The sequence below is a fragment of the Elaeis guineensis genome, chromosome 4, assembly GCF_000442705.2.
Source record: "Elaeis guineensis isolate ETL-2024a chromosome 4, EG11, whole genome shotgun sequence".
Classification (NCBI taxonomy): domain Eukaryota; kingdom Viridiplantae; phylum Streptophyta; class Magnoliopsida; order Arecales; family Arecaceae; genus Elaeis; species Elaeis guineensis.
The window spans coordinates 6552834-6576134 of NC_025996.2; the positions used below are offsets into that span (position 1 = coordinate 6552834).

At 38.0% G+C, this 23301-nt stretch overlaps 1 protein-coding gene across 4 annotated transcripts; it reads right to left on the minus strand.

The window, feature by feature from the left end:
* Nucleotides 1-2795: 2795 nt before the first annotated feature.
* LOC105044141 (calcium-dependent protein kinase 18) lies at nt 2796-21812 on the minus strand. Of its 4 annotated transcripts, none has more exons than XM_010921939.4 (12): nt 21264-21801; nt 19246-19376; nt 18078-18119; nt 17724-17835; nt 17536-17614; nt 17209-17378; nt 16740-16866; nt 16327-16442; nt 16114-16221; nt 4733-4795; nt 3545-3721; nt 2796-3344 (listed from the first exon to the last, which is right to left on the minus strand). In XM_010921939.4, exons 1-12 carry the CDS (start codon nt 21576-21578, stop codon nt 3180-3182), a joined length of 1605 nt encoding a protein of 534 aa, XP_010920241.1. In that variant the 5' UTR covers nt 21579-21801; the 3' UTR covers nt 2796-3179. The 4 variants fall into 4 exon arrangements, with proteins under 4 accessions (XP_010920241.1, XP_010920242.1, XP_019705674.1 ...); XM_010921940.4 differs by having other exon boundaries at nt 3545-3718; nt 21264-21792; XM_019850115.3 differs by lacking the exon at nt 2796-3344 and having other exon boundaries at nt 3591-3721; nt 4686-4795; nt 21264-21812.
* Nucleotides 21813-23301: the final 1489 nt, after the last annotated feature.

The following is a 23301-nucleotide window of genomic DNA, read 5'->3' on the forward strand; positions in this document are numbered from 1 at the left end:
GTGTAATTTGTTCAACGGTTGTTGACTAGCATGCTCTGTCTCAGTTGCAGGCCTGCACGCATGCTCCATCACGCATGTGTTATTTGTCATGTTTTTTTGCAACCTCTGTATGTCATCGTTCTTTTCATGTACCGTATCTTGAGATGCGCATGAATTTGGATCAGGCTTTATGGATGTTAAATTTGCTGATCAGATCTATATTCAGTTCATACATCAACGGGATTGTGAAAAGAATATTACGGAACTTAAGAAGGGTGACCCATAATTACCTAGTTCATGAGTTCACTTCGTTTGGGTGCGTGTTCATAATGGGCATCTCTCTTCTTTCTTCCTAGTTCAGTCCAAAATCCAAGTAAATTTTCACCTGTTTATTACAACGTTGAGCCAGGTCTCAGCAATTGTATACAGATTGAAATGGAAACTGCAGTGTCCAAGATAAGCTCCTGGATGCCTGATTCACCATCCAATTTGCTGCACCACTTTTGCTCGTTCATGGATTAGGTTGCTTGGTTAGGTTTAGAATTTATTTTTAAAAAATATTTGCCTTAAACCTAGGTAACATGATGTCAATGTTAATCTTGATTTGTGGCAAGTTTAACGATGAGTTGATCTTGATTCATCTAGATACACAGGGGCAGTTCAACACATATGGAAACCTAAAGCTAAATATTAGAGTGAGATTTTTTTTAATTAAAATTTATGTAAATTTTTTACTAAAATTTTATTTTTTAATTTTTTGAGATGTAAAATTTTTAATTAAATTTTTATAATCAAGTTCTTCTAATATTTTTTTTTTCAATTGATAATATAGTCAATTCATTTAATTTTTTTTGAGATATTATTAATCTTAAGTAAGATTTTATTAATTTTAGTTTTGAAAAATTCATTCTGTCGAAGCAACATTTACTAGAATTGTTAACATTATTCTAAAAGTAATATATGCATTAGGAAAAGAGTCGAATCTTCTTATATGATTGATTATGTTCATTGGATTGTTATCTTCCACTTGTACAATTTTTTTTAAAATTTTTAACTCTGAAAATAAATCTTTCAAACTATCATTATGTTCAGAGTGCTTATTATATTTTAAGGAACATTCAAGATATAGGCAATATTCTTTCAAACTATCATTATCTAATGATTTCAATTTTTTATCCTAAATAAAAAATTAAAAATATTTTTATATATCTTAAATTATTCAAATCTATTTTGGAGGAAAAAAATTGCTTAATCTATTATGTATAAGAAATAATCAATTCTAAATGATTCTTAAAAAAAAGGCTAATAACTTTGGAAGCTAGTAACTGTGCGTGCGGACAGGGAGAGATGGCGAGATGGCGAACTGAGAGCGGTTTTGGAATATTTTCCTTTCCCATCTTTCTCTATCTAACTATCTGTCTTATCCACACAGATAGTGTACCAGCACACGACTCCTCGGTCATTTACTCCCTCTCTGATTTTTTATCGCTACGGAGGCACGCATAGAAATTTCTAATTTCCTATGTTGTATTCCAAATCCACAGGTACATAAACCTTGGTATGGACGGCAGATCATTTGTACCCAGAGAAGTTCCTACGTGGGAGGTTGGGTCTGCTTGAAAAGGAAGCAAACCCAACAGCCATAAATGTTTTATATTGGGAAGTGAAGAAAAAACTCTTTGAGAGACTGTATGCCATAAAGCACGGAATCCTAAGCTATGCTATAATGGTGGCGTGCCTTTGCTATGAGGAGAGATAACCCTGAAGGCCGCATAGCTATTAGTAGAAAAAGAGAAAAGGAAGGCAACCCATGGCTTGAGATTGTTTGCGATTAAGATACTAAAATAGTGAAACTAAATAGATAGTGGGGCCTAAAGCAAGGACTTCGATGGTCTTACTCTTTAGCCGGCCCTGCAGATGCATCGTATGAAAACAGAATAAAGGAGAGCCAGAGAAAATACATGGAGATTTAATATATATAATATATATATATATATATTATATATATATATATATATATATATATATATAGTTAGGTCAGAATCAAATTGAACAGATTTGGATGTAAATTCGATCAAGTCAAAACTCTATAATAGGAGTTCTACATCAATGATTTAAACTGTTGGATATGATCTACTATTTCAAAACTACTTGTGCACAAAAAATTATATGATTTAAAAATTTCTAGTCTATACATCAAGTAGTCAAAATTGGATGGCCTACATAAAATTAAATTAGATATTTTTTTTGATCACTTGATGCATAAGTTAGGGGTCTTCAAATCATATGATTTTTTATGAGCAAGTACTTTTGAGATAATAGATCATATCCAATGACTTGAATCATCGACATAGAATTCTCATTTTTTAATTCTGATATGATCTAAGTTCAAATGCGATCAATCTTTTATATATATATATATATATAAAAGTCCAACTAGTATTGCAAATGAATTTGCCTTGCATTAATTTAGCCGGTGCATTTATGAAGAGACGAATCGGGTTACCGTGAGGTTCCACGTGCATTAGATTTTATTTCATTATGAGACCATTCTTTTTCCGGTAATTATGCAAAAAAGCAAAATAAAAGTACAAGATCTGTCTGGTAGCCATAAAACAGTCGTATGTTATCTTTTAGATTGATTCCTCTAGATGGACGTCTATTTGGAAGATCCATTTAAAACCAAATACAAGCTTACCATACCATGCGTACATAAGCTTCTTCCAAGCTACTCTGATTTTCTGAGTTATGACCAAGCTCGGAATGGAAAGAGAAAACAAAAAAGAGCATAGTATAGTTCACAGTTCGACATAAAGTTGCATCAACCTTTTCTAGAATTTTGTATTCAACCGTGTAGGCATTCTAAACCCAAATTTGCATTGTATATGTATAATCACGTGGAACATGCAAAATCCGCTGGTCACCAGACATAATATACAACTCAACGTGGAGATGAAACTCCCAAGTGATAAAAGCATTTAGCTACTTGGTAGCGACCGTCCTCTTCACAGCTTAGCTGCCCTCTCCAGATCTGCACACTATTGAGAACAGAAACTTTTCAGCTTTGCCTGTGGCTCATTACAATCTGGAACATGAGCACATATATGCATGCCAGACCCTTAAGATGGATCCTTAAATGGTGAAGATTGGAGAAAGCATCAGCTCACTCCCTCATCAATTGCCAACAGTCTCCTGTTCAGCTACAACTTTTGAGGATTACTAGCACCAGTTGGGGTGGGCACATTGCGTGAACTCATGCTTGCAGTTTTTAGGAGTCGGCGGAATTCATCCAAGCTTATTCTGCCATCCTTGTCAATGTCAGCTTCCTCTAATAGTGGGTTGATCGAGCCCTTCAAACCCGTGTGCTGCAAGGATAATAGCACAGTGAGAACCAGGTTCTAATTTTTACTTTTAATTTGTTTATGGTGATCCAAGTACTGAAATCAGTCGCAGGCTTGGTATTAACCTGCAAGCATATGCTGAGAGAACGCTGAAATTTAAAATGCAATCATGCCTGGATGTTTTAAAACCACAACAGTGACTAGGAAAGGATACCAAAGAATACCATTCGAAGTTCTTCAGGTGTGATATATCCGTCTCCATCCACGTCAAATTTATTAAAAGCAGCTTGTGAAATTGATTGCCACTTTTCAGAGTCATGTTCCACCAACTGATGCACATGTAAAGTTGCTGCAACAAATTCAGAGAAATCTACGAGTCCATCTGTGTTGGTGTCTATCTGCTTCAAAAGGATGGAGGACCAAAGTCATTCAGGTCCATATATCCACCACAAAGCATGTAAAATAGGTTTTTTTTTTAATTTATTTTATGTTAGTTTGTTTTAGAACTAGGACAGATGGAAGCATGCCCAAATATCATAGCGAGGAGGTTATGATTCATGATTTACATCTGATAGTGAAATGTCGTTACTGATTATCTAGTTTTTTGACATGAATATATAAATATGGCTATGTCTAGTTTGATGGTGAAATGTCATTACAGATATATCAGATGACTTTTCAGCTTAAACACTTTCTAGCCATTCTTTTACTTATTTCTTTTTCCCTTTTCTCATTTAAAAAAAAAGAGGTTTCAAGCAATTTCAACTGAAAATCATGTAGACTGTCAGCTGGCTGAGAAAGCTGTTCTAAAAACTTAGACAACTGTAATTTATTCATTACTCCCAGAATGAAATAAATTATTATAGAAAGTGCAGATATGTGTGTGTGTGTGTGTAATATATATGTATGTATGTATGTATTCTCATGCAGCATAACATCCCTTAAAAATAGAGAAAGCAAGTCTAGTTTTGTTCTACATACACTTTTGCCTCCAAAACTCCAACTTTGCTCTATCTCAACTATTGGAACTAATTTGTTTAAATCTCAGTACTGGGCCTGGTCTCAGTGTGCTCCTAGGATGGTTTGGAACCGGGACAGAATGGTACAGTCTGAATGGACTAAAATAATCATTAATAATAAAATAAAAGAAAAATAAAAATTTGCCTCCAGGTCCAACCCGGTGCATCCACTGTCCCAGTGTGTCCCAACTGCGGGAACACAAACAGGATGGTCCGAAGGTCCTAGTTCAAGAGAGAACAGGTTTCCAGTACCCATCCAAAAGTATCATTTTCTTCCCAGAATTGTACAGTAATGACTTGCTGGTATGATCAAGACTTGATGCACATTATAATGCAAATAGTGTACCAGGGCGCATAACACCAGAATGAAAATTTGTAAGGGCAGTGGCCTACCGCCTGAAGAATCTCTTGAACACGAGGCCCCTTCAGTCTCCATGGAAGATCTTTTGCGAGAGCCTGGACAAAATTGTCACAATGATTATGATCTGAAATGAAAAGCATAACATGTACATAAACGTTAATCAAAACTTAATAAACATTGATTACTTGTACTTGCACTGATCTATGGAAAATGCCCGTGCCAAGAAGTGAAGCTAATCCTAAACTACATGTATGTTAGTTTGCAATTGCTAAGAGACTTATCAATAACATTGATGTAAGCAGATGTTAACAGGTCATTTCTCAGAGGAACTTAAGTACAAGTTTTGTACCGGCACAAGCTAGATGGCAGTTATATATTCAACAAGTTACAACTAATTAGAAGGAAGCCACCTCCAATCAAGCAATTATAATTGGGTAGAAAGTTCTAACAATGTTTCAGAACTTTATGAAATACTCATTGCAAGAGAAAATTGACTAGTATTATTTCCCAAATATGTGATAATGGATGTTCTTGTACAAGCAATCTCATCTAGTTCAGGTGATAGCTTGGAGTAGCCTTTAAATAATATTTTACACTATAGACAATTTAGAAGAAGATTTGTCTACAAAAGGCTCAGAAAGAAGATATCCATCACCTGTCTTTTTAAGCAAACTTTGGTGCAAGGACTGATGACCCTAACATCATCGCACCAAGAGGGCATTATGTTGGGAAATCATGTCTAACAAAGCATAGAAACAAACCAATATCCAATTTCTTTTATCTTTTTTAATATTAAATCGCCACAACTATGATGTGTTTATGAGTTAGGGATGACATTTCACATACTTATCCATCAAAATGGTGCTAATGTTATTTTAAATTACTAGTTATAGGCATCACATAAGTTGTCAGAACTGTGTAGAAGTGGGAACTTTTGGTATCTGGATGTTCCAGTGTGCTTTGCTGTATGCCTTCAAAGGCACATGGTACTGGATATGCTACAAACAGTGGCATGGATATCAATCTCATGCATGGGGATACTTAACTTAAATCAATTTTTTAATTATTAAGGTCACCGGTGCTACAAAATCACTCATTTATACATTCTGGGGAAGCAGGACTAATAATCTAAAGGTGTAAATACACACCTTTAAAGCTAAAAAGGTATCATGTGATGAGTGACAATGTAATAATTAATCTTAACCTTACACAAAGATTTTATTCAATGCAGCTTCAGTTTTATGAACCAAAAAGTGTTCCACTTTAAGTTCCAATTGAATCTATAGACACTTAGACAGGAGAGGGGCCCACTATCACTTTAAGTTATACACTTAAAGTTATACAGTTATAGATTCAGTTATACACTTAGACAAGAGAGGGGCCCACTATGAAACCTATAAATTCAATTGGCTAGTAGGAATGTACCTCATCGTTACACAGTATAAGCTCATGCAAAGAGGGGGCAGCTATACCTAAGTAAATCAAGCCCAACCCAGTTTCGGTGAAGCTCAAGTTGGAGTTTTCGGCTCGTTGGGCTAGACATGGCCTCAATTTTTCAAGCCCGACAAAGTTCAGGCCAAGCTCAGGCTTGGTATTTCTTATCCCAACCCTACATAAAATATATTTTATATTTATGTATTTAATTTATTCTATATAATTGAGTAATTAATTATGCATCATAAGTTATATATTATTATTTTATTTATTGTTGTAGATTAAATTTTCTAAAACAAAATGCAAGAATCAAGAGAACTCGATGGCTGATCCACTATCTCCCTCTCCTTTCCTCAATATGCCTCTCTTGCTCTATGAACATACCGACCATCTGACTGACCCCAGCTCAAGCTCCTCCTCGGTCTCTGCTCCTCACCTAGCTGGCTGCCGTTGTCACTCCTCCCTCTGTCACTTGTCACTCATCCTGCTGCTACTCTCTCCTCTCTCTCTCTCTCTCAAGCTCCTCCTCTCTGTCTCTGCTCCTCAACTAGCTGGCTGCCGTTGTCAGTCCTCCCTCTCTCACTTGTCACCTCATCCTGCTGCTGCTACTCTCTCTCTCTCTCTCTCTCTGTGCCATTGTCGCTCCTCCTTCTCTCACTTGTCACCTCATCCTGCTGCTACTCTCTCTTACATATCCTTGACCCAAACCTAATGCCTGACCCAAAACATGTCAGCTCTAGGAGCAACCTGGTGCGGACACCAGAGCCATCAAAAATCGGCAACATGATTTAGTTCGATTTGGATCGAAGAAGCCTCATTAGATTGATTCTACTTCAGTTATTTATTTTCAGTCAATAAATTTTTAATGCATTTAGCTTTGGATCCATAGGGTCATACTTGGATTTGTCCACGTCACCTTTGGAGCCACCACTCTCCACATGCCAAGAGAAGAAATATGCATACCAGCATGTGCCGTGCTCATGCCAAGTTGTGTCAAGCATCAAGCACCCACATGGAGTTCCATTTCTTCCTTAGAATTCCTTAAGAGTTCTTGGCTACTTACTTATTTTGTTGAAGGCTGATTTCTTTCCCATGGTAGATTATAATGCTTTACTTTTTTGTGGAGGGTTAATTTCTTCCTTGTAAAAGATAAGAGATTCCTAAACAAATAAGACCCTTAGAGTCCTATGTAAATCCTTGTATCTTCCATGAAGAAGACAATGAATGATTTTACAAACTCCACAAATACTTGTATCAATCGCTCCGAGAGGGAGAGGGTGTGAGACCCAAAATCGCCCCACAATGGGAGGATGTGAGGCCCACTTTCTATCCTACTCCTACTTAAGATCCAGTGTTCCTGCGACTCTGATTGACTCCACCATCTACCATGCAAGCCTATTCCGTCAAGAGAAGATTTGTCTCCTCCAGAATTTTCATCTGTCGTGCTGAGAGAAGGAGTGATTTCTTATTCTACAGATCATATGCTGTCAAGGACCTTCATTCCTTAACAGTTGATCTTTGATTTTTTTTTAATCCGATGTTGGTAAAGATCTAGTTCTTTATCGATGGATCTGTTTGGTTAAAAGATTAAGAGCCCTAATCAGAGTAGTTTCTTAACTACCACGATCCGGATTCTTATCATCTTCTTAGATTTTCTCACGGATTTAATATTTTATTTTCTCTCGTTCCATTCTTATTTCTTTTTTTGCATTTACTCGTGAGCATGTTTAATTTCTGCTATCTGTTTATGAAATTCTCTATTACTAGTTGTTTACTGATCTCTCGAATGGCATTTATCTGTATCATTTAGATTGATCTCGCTTTAGTCTCGTATCAATCAATCACGCCTCCTGAGCAGAGTATAGGCAACTATACTATCTGTCCTGGAATAATGAACCCCTGGCTGGACGTGATTAGTTGTTGATGAATAGAAGAGAGCTTGATCATTAGGATCGATTTTTTTCTCTCTTCTTTAGGTTGTCCCGCATCAATTTGGTATCAAAACCGGTTGATTAGGGCTTTAGTTTAAATTCAGCAATTTAAATTTTCGCAAGTTAAATTTTCGCACTCTAAATTTCGTACTTTACTTTCAAGCATTTTAATTTTTATTGCACTTTATTTCTACATCTTAGATTGCATGACCACTAGATCAGGTACCTGATACCAACATCCTACTCCCACCCAACACCAATATGGATCCCAATATAGCAACCATCATTAATGCTTTGACTGAAAAGTTTGATGACAAAAAAATTTTATGAAATCATGGATGAGAGAATAGTGGTATTAGAAGAAGCTAGGCAGAAACAACCTGAACCTGAGTCTCCCCGACTACCTATAGGACAAAGAGGTAGGAATCTAGAACTTGATCGACCTATAGGGGCACGCCCGCACCATAACCAGTTCGATCAAGATGAGCATATTCTTAGGAATGTGAAAGTCGAAGCCCCAAATTTTGATAGTTGTCTAGATCCGAGAGAGTACCTAAATTGGGAATCAGGTATGGACCACTATTTTGGATGGTACGAAATGTCTGAAGCAAGGAGAGTTAGGTTTGCTAGGATGAAATTGGTGAGGCAAGCCCGACTTTATTGGAAAAGTGTTGAGCGTCTTCTCAATCAGAGAAGACAAGATCCGATAGAAACCTGGATGAGATGAAAGAAAAACTCAGAGAGAAGTACCTCCCCACCTCTTACCAACAAAGACTTTTAGATCAATGGCAGAGGCTTACTCAAGGGAATAGATCAGTCACCGAGTATATCACGAGATTTGATGAATATCTCATGAGATGTGGAGTAGCCGAAGATAGGGTTGTTACCTTATCTAGATTTAGAGCTGGATTACGAGAGGATATTCAGCGTGAGCTCTTTCTGCAAGAGGTAACCACGTTGGAACAAGCTTATCAACTTGCCTTAGACTTTGAGAGATTTTCTAAATATTCGACTCCCCATCGTCCTGAACCCAGCCGAGTAACCCCTTCTGGATCGAGACCTAATATTAATCAAACTCCTAGTAACGGACCTCCACTTACAAATCCTATTGAGAGAAAAGAAGATAAAGGAAAAGGAGCTATAGGAGAGTTATCAAAAAGTAGTTCTCGATCTCATTGCTTCAAGTGCCATGGTTACGGTCACTTTACTGCACAATGCCCCAACCAATCATTATTCATAGAAGAATTAGAAGGAGAAACTCTAGAAAATATTGAGGAAGTTTATGAAGCTGATCCAGATTTAGCCGAGCAATTTGAGAGTACTGAGGATATCCTAGGTTATGCCACACCTGAGTCAGACCTTAGGCTGAGTCGTTAGGTATATCCTAGCACAAACTAAGGAAAGTGAAGACTGACGTAGGACCTCTATTTTCCATACCTTCATAAAATTTGGTGATAAAATTTGTAAGGTGATCATTGATAGTGGTAGCTGTATCAACGCCATCTCCACCGACACGGTTAAGCGATTAGGATTAACTCCCGTAGATCATCCCAGTCCATACCGTGTATCTTGGATTGATTCCTCCTCTATTCCCATTAAATTTAGATGCCGTGCCCATCCAGCTTCATTCCTATCAGGATCATGTGTGGTGCGATGTCTTACCCATAGAAGTCGGAAGTATCATATTAGGTCGGCCTTGGCTATTCGACAATGATGTTACGATTTATGACCGTACCAACTCCTATAGCTTTACTCATCAGGGTAAGAAGATCACGATTAATCCTTCCTCATCTAAGGCTACTAATAGAAAGATAGACGATGGACCAAAAGAAAATCTCAAGAAGAAAAGCCTCAATCTGATAGGTGCTAAAGAATTAGAAACAACCATGAGTGAAGGATCACCAGTTTGGATGCTTGTTGCTAGAGAAGTTCGTGAGGATTCTAAGGTAGATTATCCTAAGTAGCTAGCCTTCTTAGTGAGTTTCATGATGTCTTTCCTGAGGATCTTCCAGATTACTTACCGCCTATGAGAAACATTCAACATGCCATTGATTTAGTTCCTGGATCTACCCTACCCAACTTGCCCCACTATAGGTTGAACCCTAATGAGCATGCCGAGCTACAAAGACAAATTGGAGAGCTGATAAAAAAAAGATTTGTGAGGAAGAGTTTGAGTCCTTAAGCGGTTCCTGCACTACTGACTCCAAAGAAGGATGGTACATGGAGGATGTGCATAGATAGCCGTGCCATTAATAAGATCACCATTAAGTACCGCTTTTCCATCCTAGGTTAGATGACATGTTAGATATGATGGCCGGATCCACTATCTTTTCTAAGGTCGATCTTAAGAGTGATTACCATCAAGTAAGGATTAGACCGAGAGATGAGTGAAAAACTGCTTTCAAGATAAAAAATAATTTATATGAGTGGATGGTGATGCCATTTAGATTATCTAATGCCCCTAGTACCTTCATGAGGTTGATGACCCAAGTACTACGACCATTTATAGGAGTATTTGTAGTCGTATATTTTGATGACATTTTGATCTATAGTCGAACTAGGAAAAACCATTTAGATCACCTCCAAAGAGTATGTCAAGTTCTTAAAACAGAAAGCTTGTATGCTAATCCTAAGAAGTGTGCTTTTATGACAGACCATATCATCTTTTTAAGTTTTGTTGTTACCCCCAATGGTGTATCTGCTGATCCTGAAAAGATTAGAGCAATAGTTGAGTGGCCAGTGCCCAAGAGTGTGCATGACGTGCGGAGTTTTCATGGATTAGCAATATTTTATCGTAGGTTCATAAAAGGGTTTAGCACCATAGTCGCTCCCATCACTGACTGCATTATAAAGAAAAAATTTGAATGGACTAGGACAGCCAATAGAGCATTTCTAGACATTAAGGACAAGATGACTCATGCTCCAATCTTATGTCTCTCTGATTTTTCTAAGGTTTTTGAAGTAGCGTGCGATGCGTCAGGAGTTGAGATTGGTGGTGTCCTTAGTCAAGAAGGTCATCCGATAGCATACTTTAGTGAGAAACTTAACGATTCTAAACTCAAGTATTCTACCTATGATAATGATTTTATACGGTAATACAAGCATTAAGATATTGGAGGCATTACCTACTACCGCAAGAATTGGTTTTGTACTCTGATCATGAGGTCCTTAGATTCTTGAATTTTCAAAAGAAATTGAATCATAGACACGGTAGGTGGGTCGAGTTTTTGCAAGCCTATACTTTTGTTTTGAAATACCGTGCAGGTATAGAGAATCGTGCTGCTGATGTCCTGAGTCGTCGTCATACTTTGCTGTCCACCGTTAGTATAGAAGTTGTTGGTTTTGATAAGGTTAAAGAAAATTATGAGGAGTGTCCAGATTTTGATGACATACTTACCGCTTTACGTAAGGGGCCATCTAGAGAATGTAGTAAATATACCCTTCAGGATGGTTACCTATTTAGAGAAACTAGGCTGTGTATCCCCCGTACATCTTTAAGAGATTTTTTAGTTTGGAAATTACATGCTGGAGGATTAACTGGACACTTTGGTAGAAATAAAATTATAGAATTGGTAGAAGCCCAGTTCTTTTGGCCAAGCTTGAAAAGAGATGTCGTCCGAATTGTTGCCCAATGTAGAACATGTGCCGTGGCCAAGCAGAGAAAACAAAACACCGGCTTATATACACCGTTACCTATACTAGACTGTCCTTGGCAAGATATTAGTATGGATTTTGTTTTGGGATTACCTAGGACAGCTAGGAAGCATGATTCTATTCTAGTGGTTGTCGATAGATTTTCAAAAATGGTCCATTTCTTGTCCTGTTGCCAAACGTCTGATGCGTCGAAAGTTGCAAGGATATACTTTGATGAGATTGTTAGACTACATGGATTGCCTAAAACCATTGTTTCTGATAGGGATGTTAGATTTATGAGCTACTTTTGAAAAACCCTATGACACCTTTTAGGCACAAAACTAAAGTTTTCTTCTGCCTATCATCCGCAAACAGACGGTCAGACCGAAATGGTTAATAGGAGTCTTGGAAATCTTTTGCGTTGCTTGATTGGGGAACATATGGGTAACTGGGATCTTTTGCTGTCCCGAGCCGAATTTACATATAATAGCTCTGTTAATAGGTCCATTGGCATGAGTCTTTTTGAAGTAGTTCATGGATATCAACCTAGAAAACCAATAGACCTCATCCCACTACCCATGCATGCTAGGATTTCCGAATCTGCAGAGTCATTTGCACAGCATGTCAAGAGTCTGCATAAAGAGATCAGTAAAAAAATTAGTATGAGCAATAAAGTTTATAAATAGAATGCAGATTCTCATCAACGTGTTCAAGAGTTTGCAGAGGGAGACTATGTGATGGTTCGATTGAGGCCTGAACGGTTTTTCCCCAGAACCGTAAAGAAGTTACATGTCCGAGGAGCAGATCCGTTTAAGATCATAAAAAAAATCGGATCAAATGCGTATGTTGTGGACCTACCTTCTGATTTTGAGATTAGCTCTACTTTTAACATTACAGATCTTGTCACCTATAAAAAACCAACTCGGATACCTAGTGAGCCATTTGAGCCTGAACTAACCTTTGAGAGCGAACCTATCCCTGAGTGTCCACCAGCCAAAATGTCAGCAAAACACGATCAGATTGAGAGAATTTTGGATGAGCAGATCCTTTCCACCCGGAGTCAAGGCTATCAACGGAATCTGGTCAGATGGCGAGGTTGACCGGAGTCTGAAGATACCTGGATCACTCGAGAAAAGCTGCAATGCATTGATCCCGATCTACTTGAGCGTCACCAGAGCGGAATCGACCCACACTCGACAGGGTCGAATTTTCGCCACCTCGGGAGAATTGGTGCGGACACCAGAGCCATCAAAAATCGGCAACATGATTTAAGTTCGATTTGGATCGAAGAAGCCTCATTAGATTGATTCTACTTCAGTTATTTATTTTCAATCAATAAATTTTTAATGCATTTAGCTTTGGGTCCATAGGGTCATACTTAGATTTGTCCACGTCACCTTTGGAGCCACCACTCTCCACATGCCAAGAGAAGAAATATGCATGCCAGCATGTGCCGTGCTCATACCAAGTTGTGTCAAGCATCAAGCACCCACATGGAGTTCTATTTCTTCTTTAGAATTTCTTAAGAGTTCTTGGCTACTTACTTATTTTGTTGAAGGCTGATTTCTTTCCCATGGTAGATTATAATGCTTTACTTTTTTGTGGAGGGTTGATTTCTTCCTTATAAAAGATAAGAGATTCCTAAACAAACAGGACCCTTAGAGTCCTATATAAATCCTTGTATCTTCCATGAAGAAGATAATGAATGATTTTACAAACTCCACAAATACTTGTGTCAATCGCTCCGAGAGGGAGAGGGTGTGAGACCCAAAATCGCCCCACAAGGGGAGGGTGTGAGGCCCACTTTCTGTCCTACTCCTTCTACTTAAGATCCAGTGTTCCTGCGACTCTGATCGACTCCACCATCTACCCACGCAAGCCTATTCCGTCAAGAGAAGATCTGTCTCCTCCAGAATTTTCATCTGTCGTGCTGAGAGAAGGAGTGATTTCTTATTCTATAGATCATATGTTGTCAAGGACCTTCGTTCCTTAACAGTTGATCTTTGATTTTTTTTTTTTTAATCCGATGTTGGTAAAGACCTAGTTCTTTATTGATAGATCTGTTTGGTTAAAAGATTAAGAGCCCTAATCAGAGTAGTTTCTTAACTACCACGATCCGGATTCTTATCATCTTCTTGGATTTTCTCAAAGATTTAATGTTTTATTTTCTCTCGTTCCATTCTTATTTCTTTTTTTGCATTTACTCGTAAGCATGTTTAATTTCTGCTATCTGTTTATGAAATTCTCTATTACCAGTTATTTACTGATCTCTCGAATGGTATTCATCTGTATCATTTAGATTGATCTCGCTTTAGTATCGTATCAATCAATCACGCCTCCTGAGCAGAGTATAGGCAACTATACTGTCTGTCCTGAAAATAATGAGCTCCTGGCTGGACGTGATTTGTTGTTGATGAACAGAAGAGAGCTTAATCATTAGGATCGATTTTTTTTTCTCTCTTCTTTAAGATTGTCCCGCATCACAACCCCACACATCATTCCTTGGATATGATAAGCATAGAGACACAAAGGGTCAAGGATGTAATTAAGCATTTTGGCGCATACTAGTTCACTAGCTCGGAGCAAATATAAAAAGTGTAAAATAATCGACATGTTAGGCATACTGGTACAGAATTTCGAGTGGTCTAAACCTAATGCCTGACCCGAAACATGCCCAGGTCTAGGAGCAACCCCACACATCATTCCTTGGATATGATAAGTGTCGAGACATGAAGGGTCAAGGATGTAGTTAAGTATTTTGGCGCATATTAGTTCACTAGCTTGGAGAAAATATAAAAAGTGTAAAATAATCAACATGTTAGGCATACTGGTGCAGAATTTCGAGTGGTCCACTATTATAATATGAGTTCAAGTAGACAAGAAATCCAAATATCATTCTAGTAGTGAAAGTAAAATTAATAGAAGTGACATTCAGTATTTCTTAGCCAGGTCCATGAGGTTTAGTTCCATTAGAATCTAAGCATATAATTGACATGTACGCCTGACCTCCATATCCAGCACATACTTAACATGGATATCTCAATTCAAAGCACCTGTGTTCTGTTTTTAACTTTACTGAGCCAACAGGATCTAATACCAAATCTTTATCCATGTTAATATCCAGTATCATAGTTAGCCTGCCTTCTCTGACCAAAATCAAAGATACAGCAGATAGAATCTGACTAAGCTTGGTCTCACAGATAAGTAGGAAAAAGTTTGTTGATTTATGTTGGACAAGTTAGATTCAATATCACATCCTTAAAGTTGCAAGATACAAACAAAAGCAGTAAAACAGGTACAAAATTTAACACTACAGTTTATAGCTAATATTGAGAGGCAGCTTCCAGCCTAATCAAAATACTAGCGATATCATAAAGGTTTCTAATTTCACGGACTTAATTAGATTCTTTAGACTAGAATGCCTTTCTGGCAAGCAGAAAACAACTTTACTTCACCACATTAGAGAGGTTTTGAAAGGAAAACCATATGCACATTCCATAACTTTAAGATGTGCAAAAATTTTGAATATAACTTTGTCTAAATTCAGTCTCTGATGGCATGTAAAGACTTAAATTTTAGATTTCCAGAAGAATGAAAAGATTTAAAAAGAATGTTCTGCATGTTAATGAATTTAGACAGAATATCATAGTCTTTCCTTCTGCATACTATAATGAAATTTTCTATACCAGTTATGATGTTAAATATGTGAAGGATCAACAGTTTGTTCCGTGATCCCAATTTTTGAAGAGCAATGATAAACTGATTGTGTTGTCAAAGAACTGAAGCATTTCATCCAGAATCTAAAAGTTGTCTCTTCTGTGCTCTAAAGCAACTTTAGGCCTAGGTTGTAAGGCAGGTTCGTAATTCCTGATCCCTCAGTATGTAGCATAAATTTTATCTTTCATCATGGCTCAAGAAGGAATCTAGATGTTTCTAGTTAGCTGGGAATGTAAAACAGATGAGTATAACAGTCAAGTTAACCATTTTGACAATAATCATCTAGCATGTTTCAAAAATTGAAGTTTTAATTTTTCTTTATCAGTCAGCAGTTATGAAACTACACTGGACACCTAGCAATACAAAATGAAGATTCTTAAAAGAATTGCTGAAATCAATGCTTTATTGAATAGAAAAATATATAAATTAACCATTGGAAAGTCTGCTCCTTAGCTCTACAGATTTGTCATAGATGGTCTCAGAAATACTATGTTCAACGACAGAGAATGACCGGGAATAATGAAGTCATGAAACAGACAAAAAGTTATTTTGGAATGAGAATAATCCTTAGCTAATTGCTGAAAGGCAATGAATTTTTAAACATAGGAAAACCAATTTGCCAAACAAACACCATCAGAATTTTTCTGAATGACTAATGGAGATTCCAAATTTTATGCTGAATATTGAGAAAAACCTACATGTCTCATTTCTTCGAGACTGATTGCATTATTTTTGTCCACATCAATCGCATCAAACTGGTCCCGGAGAGCAGCCAGCTCATCCTCATTTAGTGTACTTGCTAATGCCTGCACAACTCGTTACATTAAATTCCAAACATGGCATCTGCAAAATACTAATATATGCAACATACTATGCTTCAATTTTTCTGAAAATACTTCAAATTTGTTTACCCTTAGTGCAAATTGCTTAAAACGGCTGTATTTCACAAACTGGCGCATGTAATGAAGCACAGATATATCTAATGGGATTTCTGATGCATCTCCTCCTTCTCTCACCCATGGGTGTGCTGTGAAAATGGGGGGCAAGAGGTCAGAAACACATCCATAAAGAAGTTAAGATATTAAAAAATATATATAACAAAAAAACAAAACCAGCAAAATTGTATGGTACAGGATCCTTTTTATAAGTTTGAGGAGATTTTGTAACTTATAAATGGATATTACTAAAACAAGCTGTTTACATAAAATTCCATGACTAAGCCTTAGAACAGATGTTATGAGTAATTCAACAACCCATGGATGTACCATCTATCTTAGATGGGTTGGCCAGCCTAAAATTTTAAAGGGCTCAAATTAATACATACACAAAGCCTGAGCAGCAGTCAATCTTGCACGAGGATCCTTAACTAACAACTTATTTACAAAATCCTTAGCGCTGCTGCTTATGCTTGGCCAAGGCTTCCGACGAAAATCCGGCTTGTTCTTTAACACCTGCAATCCAACAGAATAAGACTAATACTGTAGCACCACCAGAAACAAAAAGACAGCCAGATAAAAAAGATAACATAAGGTGTTTCCATCACATTGAAATTATAATTACAAGAAACTGTTAAATTGAACCTCTACAGGTTAAAGGATTATAGATAGTCCAAAAATTAGTATCCAAAAATGATTACACAAATGGAGATCAAGTTTTATTATCGCGATCAGCAAAGCAATTATCAGAAGCAAACAGCAAAAATCAACATAAACACGAATGTTACCATCGTATTTTGGGTGGATCATGATCATTTGCTTTGATAAGAATATCCCAGAAACCAGAATGGAATTTACCTCCCTAAATATTCCATCCTCAGTTTTATCCCAGAAGGGACGCCTTCCAGAAAGCAAAATGTAGGTTATGACACCTATGCTCCAAACATCTGATTCAGGACCAGACCTACGTTTTAGTACTTCTGGGGCCACGTAGTAGGCACTACCAACAATGTCGTGGAATCTCTTCCCTGTAATATGCCATATCTGAAATATCATATCTATACAGATACAAATCAACTGCCTCAAATACTATTCTGTAAAAAGTTCCAAATCACATAAATATGCAGAAAAAAAATTCACAAAATATGGTAGTTTACAAAGACTGGACATGCTTCCTATGCACACCTGGATTGATAAAATCTGAAAGGCCAAAATCTGTCGCCTTCAGGGATGAGTCCTCTTTTTTTGATTTGAAAAGGAAGTTCTGCAAAGGTCCAGCATGTAGGATGTTATACTATCTAGTACCCATAAAAAGACATCAACTATCACTAGATCTGAATTTTAACAACTGCTTTTGTGCATTCAAACTATACCTCAGGCTTCATGTCTCGATGTACCAAACCATGCAAATGACACTCAGCTGCAACTTTAAGCATCTGCCGTACTACTATTGCAGCATCTTTCTCACTGTAACGGCTATCCTTTCTGCAGAGAATTTGTTCAAGATCAACACAACTAAACTGAAAAAGGTATTGTAAAGGTGCTCAAAGTATTAATTAAAAAGTAACGGAATCTGCGAAACAAACTTATTCATATCTAAACTTTGGAAGATAATTGTTGAGATATTGAAATCTTAATTGAATAAGAGAATATCTGATTCTCTCTCTCTCTCTCTTTTCCCAAAAAAATAGGATTTTTTTCATTTAATGAAAAGTAAGCAGTCTTACTTGGCCAATATTCGATCCAGCAATTCACCACCCTCACATAATCTGATAAAAAGTCCAAAATGCAAAAGCCATCGTCATGACCATTTTTTTTGGGGGAAAGAAAAAAAAAAAGGAGATCACCATCTGCTTTTCAGAAGAATACATGTACAGCTCAACAAACAGAATAGACTAACAAAAATGGGACCACATGACTGAAACAATGCAACTGCTACAAGGTTAGCTCTAAAAAGACTTTACGACTTACAATATTCAACTCATGATATTCTCAGCGGAGAAGGCAAATATTAGCAGTAAAATAAAAACCAACGCCACAGGTAAACGATGCAAACAAAGATGGCTCCAGATGACATAAACAAAGAAATTAATAAAAATACACAATCCTAGGGACTGAAAAGGTCCTCTAACCACCCAGATGAGCTACAGAAGTTAAATCTTTTACATGGCTTTTATGAATAGTGCCTTACCACCTGACCAGACCTATATTTTTAACAACAGGTCAAACAGATTGACCAATTGGGTACCACAGGTTTAAAAACACTAAAGAGGGTATGGAGAAGTATAAAAAGAGTATTTTGCATATCCTACACAGATAAAAATGCTATGTGCACCGATTCATGAAGTGTTGTAATATCTACCAAGAAAAACATTTTTAGCTGAAGATAACAATTATCAATATACCTCTTTCTTCTTTTCTTTTCTTTTCCTTTCTTTTTTCTTTGAAGAAATACAGCATGACCACCACCATCCAGGATCAAACCTGGAATCTCTCCCCAGAACATGCACTGAGGAGAGGGGGTGCCAACCAGTGGCCCTATTGGCCAATATGACAGTAATACAGAATTTACCTTTACGTTATATCTTTGGTTAGAAAGATATCATGTCAAGATATACCAAATAAAAATAATGCAATGGCCCACAAACAAAAGTTCACTAGTTATAAACAAATACAAATAAATTAGCAAGCAAATCACGTCTAAAAGTGATCATGAAGACAAGCAAGAATGCTATTTCCAGTATATCATGTTATATTCTAGCTTCTTTTATGCAAATAAACATAAAATCATGATTTCATTCCCATAGTGGGTCAAGAAAAGACACTGCTACCTATACAAACGACTTTAAACATAACTGCACAAGACAATCAATCTAATGATAAGAGAAAACTTACTCCATAACTATATAAACATAAGAATCATCTTCAAATGCATTATGGAAGTGGACAACATTCTCATGTCCTTGTAGGGCTTTCAATATCTTCACTTCACGCTTGACATCCTCAACAGCGATAGGAAGGACCATCTGCCAAGAAATAATATACCTTATACCAATTTCCAATAAAACATTTATGAGCAGGTGAATAGATGCCTCATGAAATTCAAATATTCTCTACTGGTTGTTAAGTTGATAAGCATAGTAATGACTGTTTTATCCAATGCATAATCAAAGATATAAATTAAATTTCAGCTGAAAAGCATCTATGTGAGCAGCTTGGCTGCATTTTTTTCCCCGTCAAAATGTCCGGTCATTTTTCATCTCTCTCCAACTTCTTTGAATGTAACGTTACAAGCATGTTTCAGGGCCAAGAACAATGGGGAGTGACACTCTTTATCCAGAAGATGCATGGTATGCAGAAAAGATTTTCTTGTAAACAAAATGTATGGCATATTTTTCAATTTGGGGTACCTGTCACATCATTAGATAAGAAATGAAAAATAAATATGTCAAACTATTGAACAGTATTTTCTGAACAAACAAAACACTAGAATATATTTCACCATTAATAACAGAGATATATAAAATTCATACACACAAAATTAATAGATAGAAATCCTTAGAACATTGCACTGCTTAATTAAGTGAATGTTATATTCATTCACCAAGGAACAGCAGTCCAACAATAGTCTAAGATGCAGGTACTTTTTGATTAACATGTCCAATTGTCCATACTTAGATTTAGACTAGGAGAGTACAACAGAATTGTCTATTTTCAGAAAAAGGACTACCTAAAAAATAATCAATTACTTTCTTCTATCTAAATTAAAGGGTTGCCACTTTGTCATATGGCACATATTGTTTGATATGCACACACTAGGATTTGTTCATACCAGGATAGTACACCATAGGCACAGCAAGTATAAAGATACACCATAACATACAGCATTTACACATAAGCACATCTGGATCAACTACCTAGCAGGAAGTGCTCTTGCTCCATCGAACTATTTTCCTTCTTTGTTTGTCCGTAAAATTGTTTAGGGAAGTTGAGTGCCGTATGGGGTGTTGGGAAGAGCTGCTGTTTTTTCTAGATTGGAACAATGGACACACAATGGGTGTTGAAAAGATGGTAGTGGGACAGAGACTAGTGTGAAAACATATCGCCTCTTGAGTATATAAGAACAATAAATTGATAAACCTAGAGGGTTTTACATGAAGTATAAGATAAATCAAGAACTTGTCTTGCTAAACAATAAAGTTAGGAGGATTATAAAAAGGATAATACAAAGCATCCTCAGCAGTTGAAAGATTAAGCTTTTGTTCTATATTTTTGATTGGGGGTGGTTTACCTTCCTGTCCCTTGATCCTTTTGTGGAGTAAGGCATATGCTTAATTTCTGGAGTTAGTTTTAGCCTGTCTAGAATATTGTCAGGTTACAAATTCGCAAAAATTGGTGCTAGCAGTTCCTCCATGTGTGATAATCAACCGATGAAAGAGATTTACACTGACTTGCCTTGCAGCCTTCCTAGTATTATCACAATAATATTTCATTATAAAGCATTTAAGGAAAAATTAAGCCATAACACTTAGGCCACGTACTGATTTGAAGCTTAAATAGGGGTGAGTACTTCATTGGTGATTAAATAGGGAGTTCAAATGTATCAACACAGTAGTAATGGATGCAACAAATAATTAACTAATTGCATCAATGCTTGCAGGATTTAAGAAATTGAAAGCAAAAAAAGAAAAAACAGAAGGTATGACTTCAAACTATATACAATAAAATTGGTGTCACGATCTTCCCCCCTTTTCTTGAGGATTAAGACATATTTATGTCTCTCTGATACAAACAGAAATCTCCAGTTTAAGTCAGTCAATCAAATCCGTGGGTAAAAAAAAAAAAAAGAATCCAGCAAGAAGGAAACTTTCTGCAAAAGAGAAAAACATAAGCCTCATGTCTTGCGGAATTACCTTGTTCTTGTCGATCCTCTTGACGGCCACCCGCTCCCCATTGGCCTTGTTGGTGGCGACGAAGGTGTACCCAAACTGGCCGTGCCCCAGGAGCTTCCCGATCGCGTACCGGCTCTGGAAGTCCTTGTCGTAACCAAAGTCCGTCCTCTTCCCGCACGGCACCTTCCCACCGGCCCTCCTCCCGGCCGCCGCCTCCTCCTGCTTACCCTTCCGGTTCTGCGCCGCCGGTTGGCACTGCTGCCCACCGCCGGCGGCCGCCGCGTTGCTGCTACTGGAGCCGCTGACCTTGATGGCACACGAGAAGCACAAGCCCATCGCCTCCTCCTCCTCTCTCCGTCCACCTCAAAGCGATTAACATCAATACATCACAACAACGCCGTATGCTTGCACGAAAGAAGAATAAGAGGGCTTAAAAGGATAGGATCTGGAGAGATCGAAGGGGGCAGAAAGAGAGTCGAAGGAGAACCGGTCAAAGGGAGGAGACCCACGAGCCCGGGGAGGAAACTAAGAAGAAGGAGGACTTAAAATTAAAAAAAAAAAAAAATCGTTTGTTGTGACGTCTTATGATCGCGGTTGGGTTTTTGGTATTTCAATCGTTTAAAAACAAGAAAACTAAATTATTCTCTTGGCGTCCGCTCTCCCCGCTGTTGTTGACGTTGAGTTGGTTGGACTTTATCGCCCGCGCCCGTTTATTTTTTTCCCTCGGGGTTGGTTGGTTTCATTGCTTTCGGTTTGCGTTGCTGCTGCTGATGATGGAATCGGGTCGGCCAGCACGGACACCGGGATCCAACACGCGACGCGCTTTCCCTGCCTGCAGACAACCACGAATGCATTTTGGAGATTTGGAAAGAAACGTGTGGAAAATTGTGGGGATGCACTTGGTTGTCGGGCATGCAATCATGTGCCTCCACGTGTGCATTGGCTGACGTGTCATATTTTCTATATGTCGAAATTATTCTAGATCTGCTGACTGATGTCGGTGGCAAAAAAGACGTGTCTGCGAGACACCATTAGCACCGTGTATCATGTACTTTGAAGTCCATATTCCATGCATGATTCATCATCTCTATCATGCATTGCAGCGAGCCCAAATAGAAATGGAACTGTTTTGGATCAGATTCGAGCATAAAACATGAAAGGGCAAGCATAAAGAGCAAGATATTTGGATGCACAGGGGAAGAAAGAAGGAATAATGAATATCCAATTCGCAATGATTTCAAATGACTCCATAGAACCGTCTCATACGTTCATATTATTCAAATAATTCTCTTTTATAAGGTGTAAAAGGAGGCGTGTCACTGAGCTACTGATGGAGTGTCGAAGGGAATCTTACGGGTGGGATAATGGTTGGTCGGCGCACTTTGAAGCGTGAAACAAATGGGCGTCCCTGCGTCACGAAAAATTATTCGTGCCCTCGTCTAAATGATGGCCCACCGGAATTATTTCTCCTGCATCACACCTAAAACAAGGTCCATCGGCTGTACCATGATCCATGAAGACGTAGCTAAAAAACCACCTTCATGACAGAGAGTTAGAAGCGAGCCGTGAAGCTAGAAAGTTTGCAGCTAATTAGATACATGGTCCTGGTATGATGCAACATCCTTCTAATCTAAAGTACATTACCCCTAACAAAGGAGCTAAACATCACCGGCAACACGAGTCAAAGCTGGCTTAGGAAAGTTTGTTTTGTCCTTTGTTGGGATATACCGGCCGATCCCTCTACGTCGATTTACTCTCGGACCTGTCTGATCGACGTCCGACTCTACCAACCGGATCGACCGACGGCCCCGACGATGACTGCCGGTAATGACTTTCGACGATATCCGACCGAAGGTATGTCGGCCGAACAGACTCATACTGTCTCCGACCGGCCAAACGATCGAGTCCAAATCACCGACCCACTGTCGGGGGTGGCAGCCGACGCCCGACTTCCGCTAGGCACCAGACCAGCCGATGGTGTCCCTGGGTCATCACCCGACGTCTCGGCAGCCGAATACCGATATATAGTCAGCCAGCTCATCCAAACGTCGTATGACCG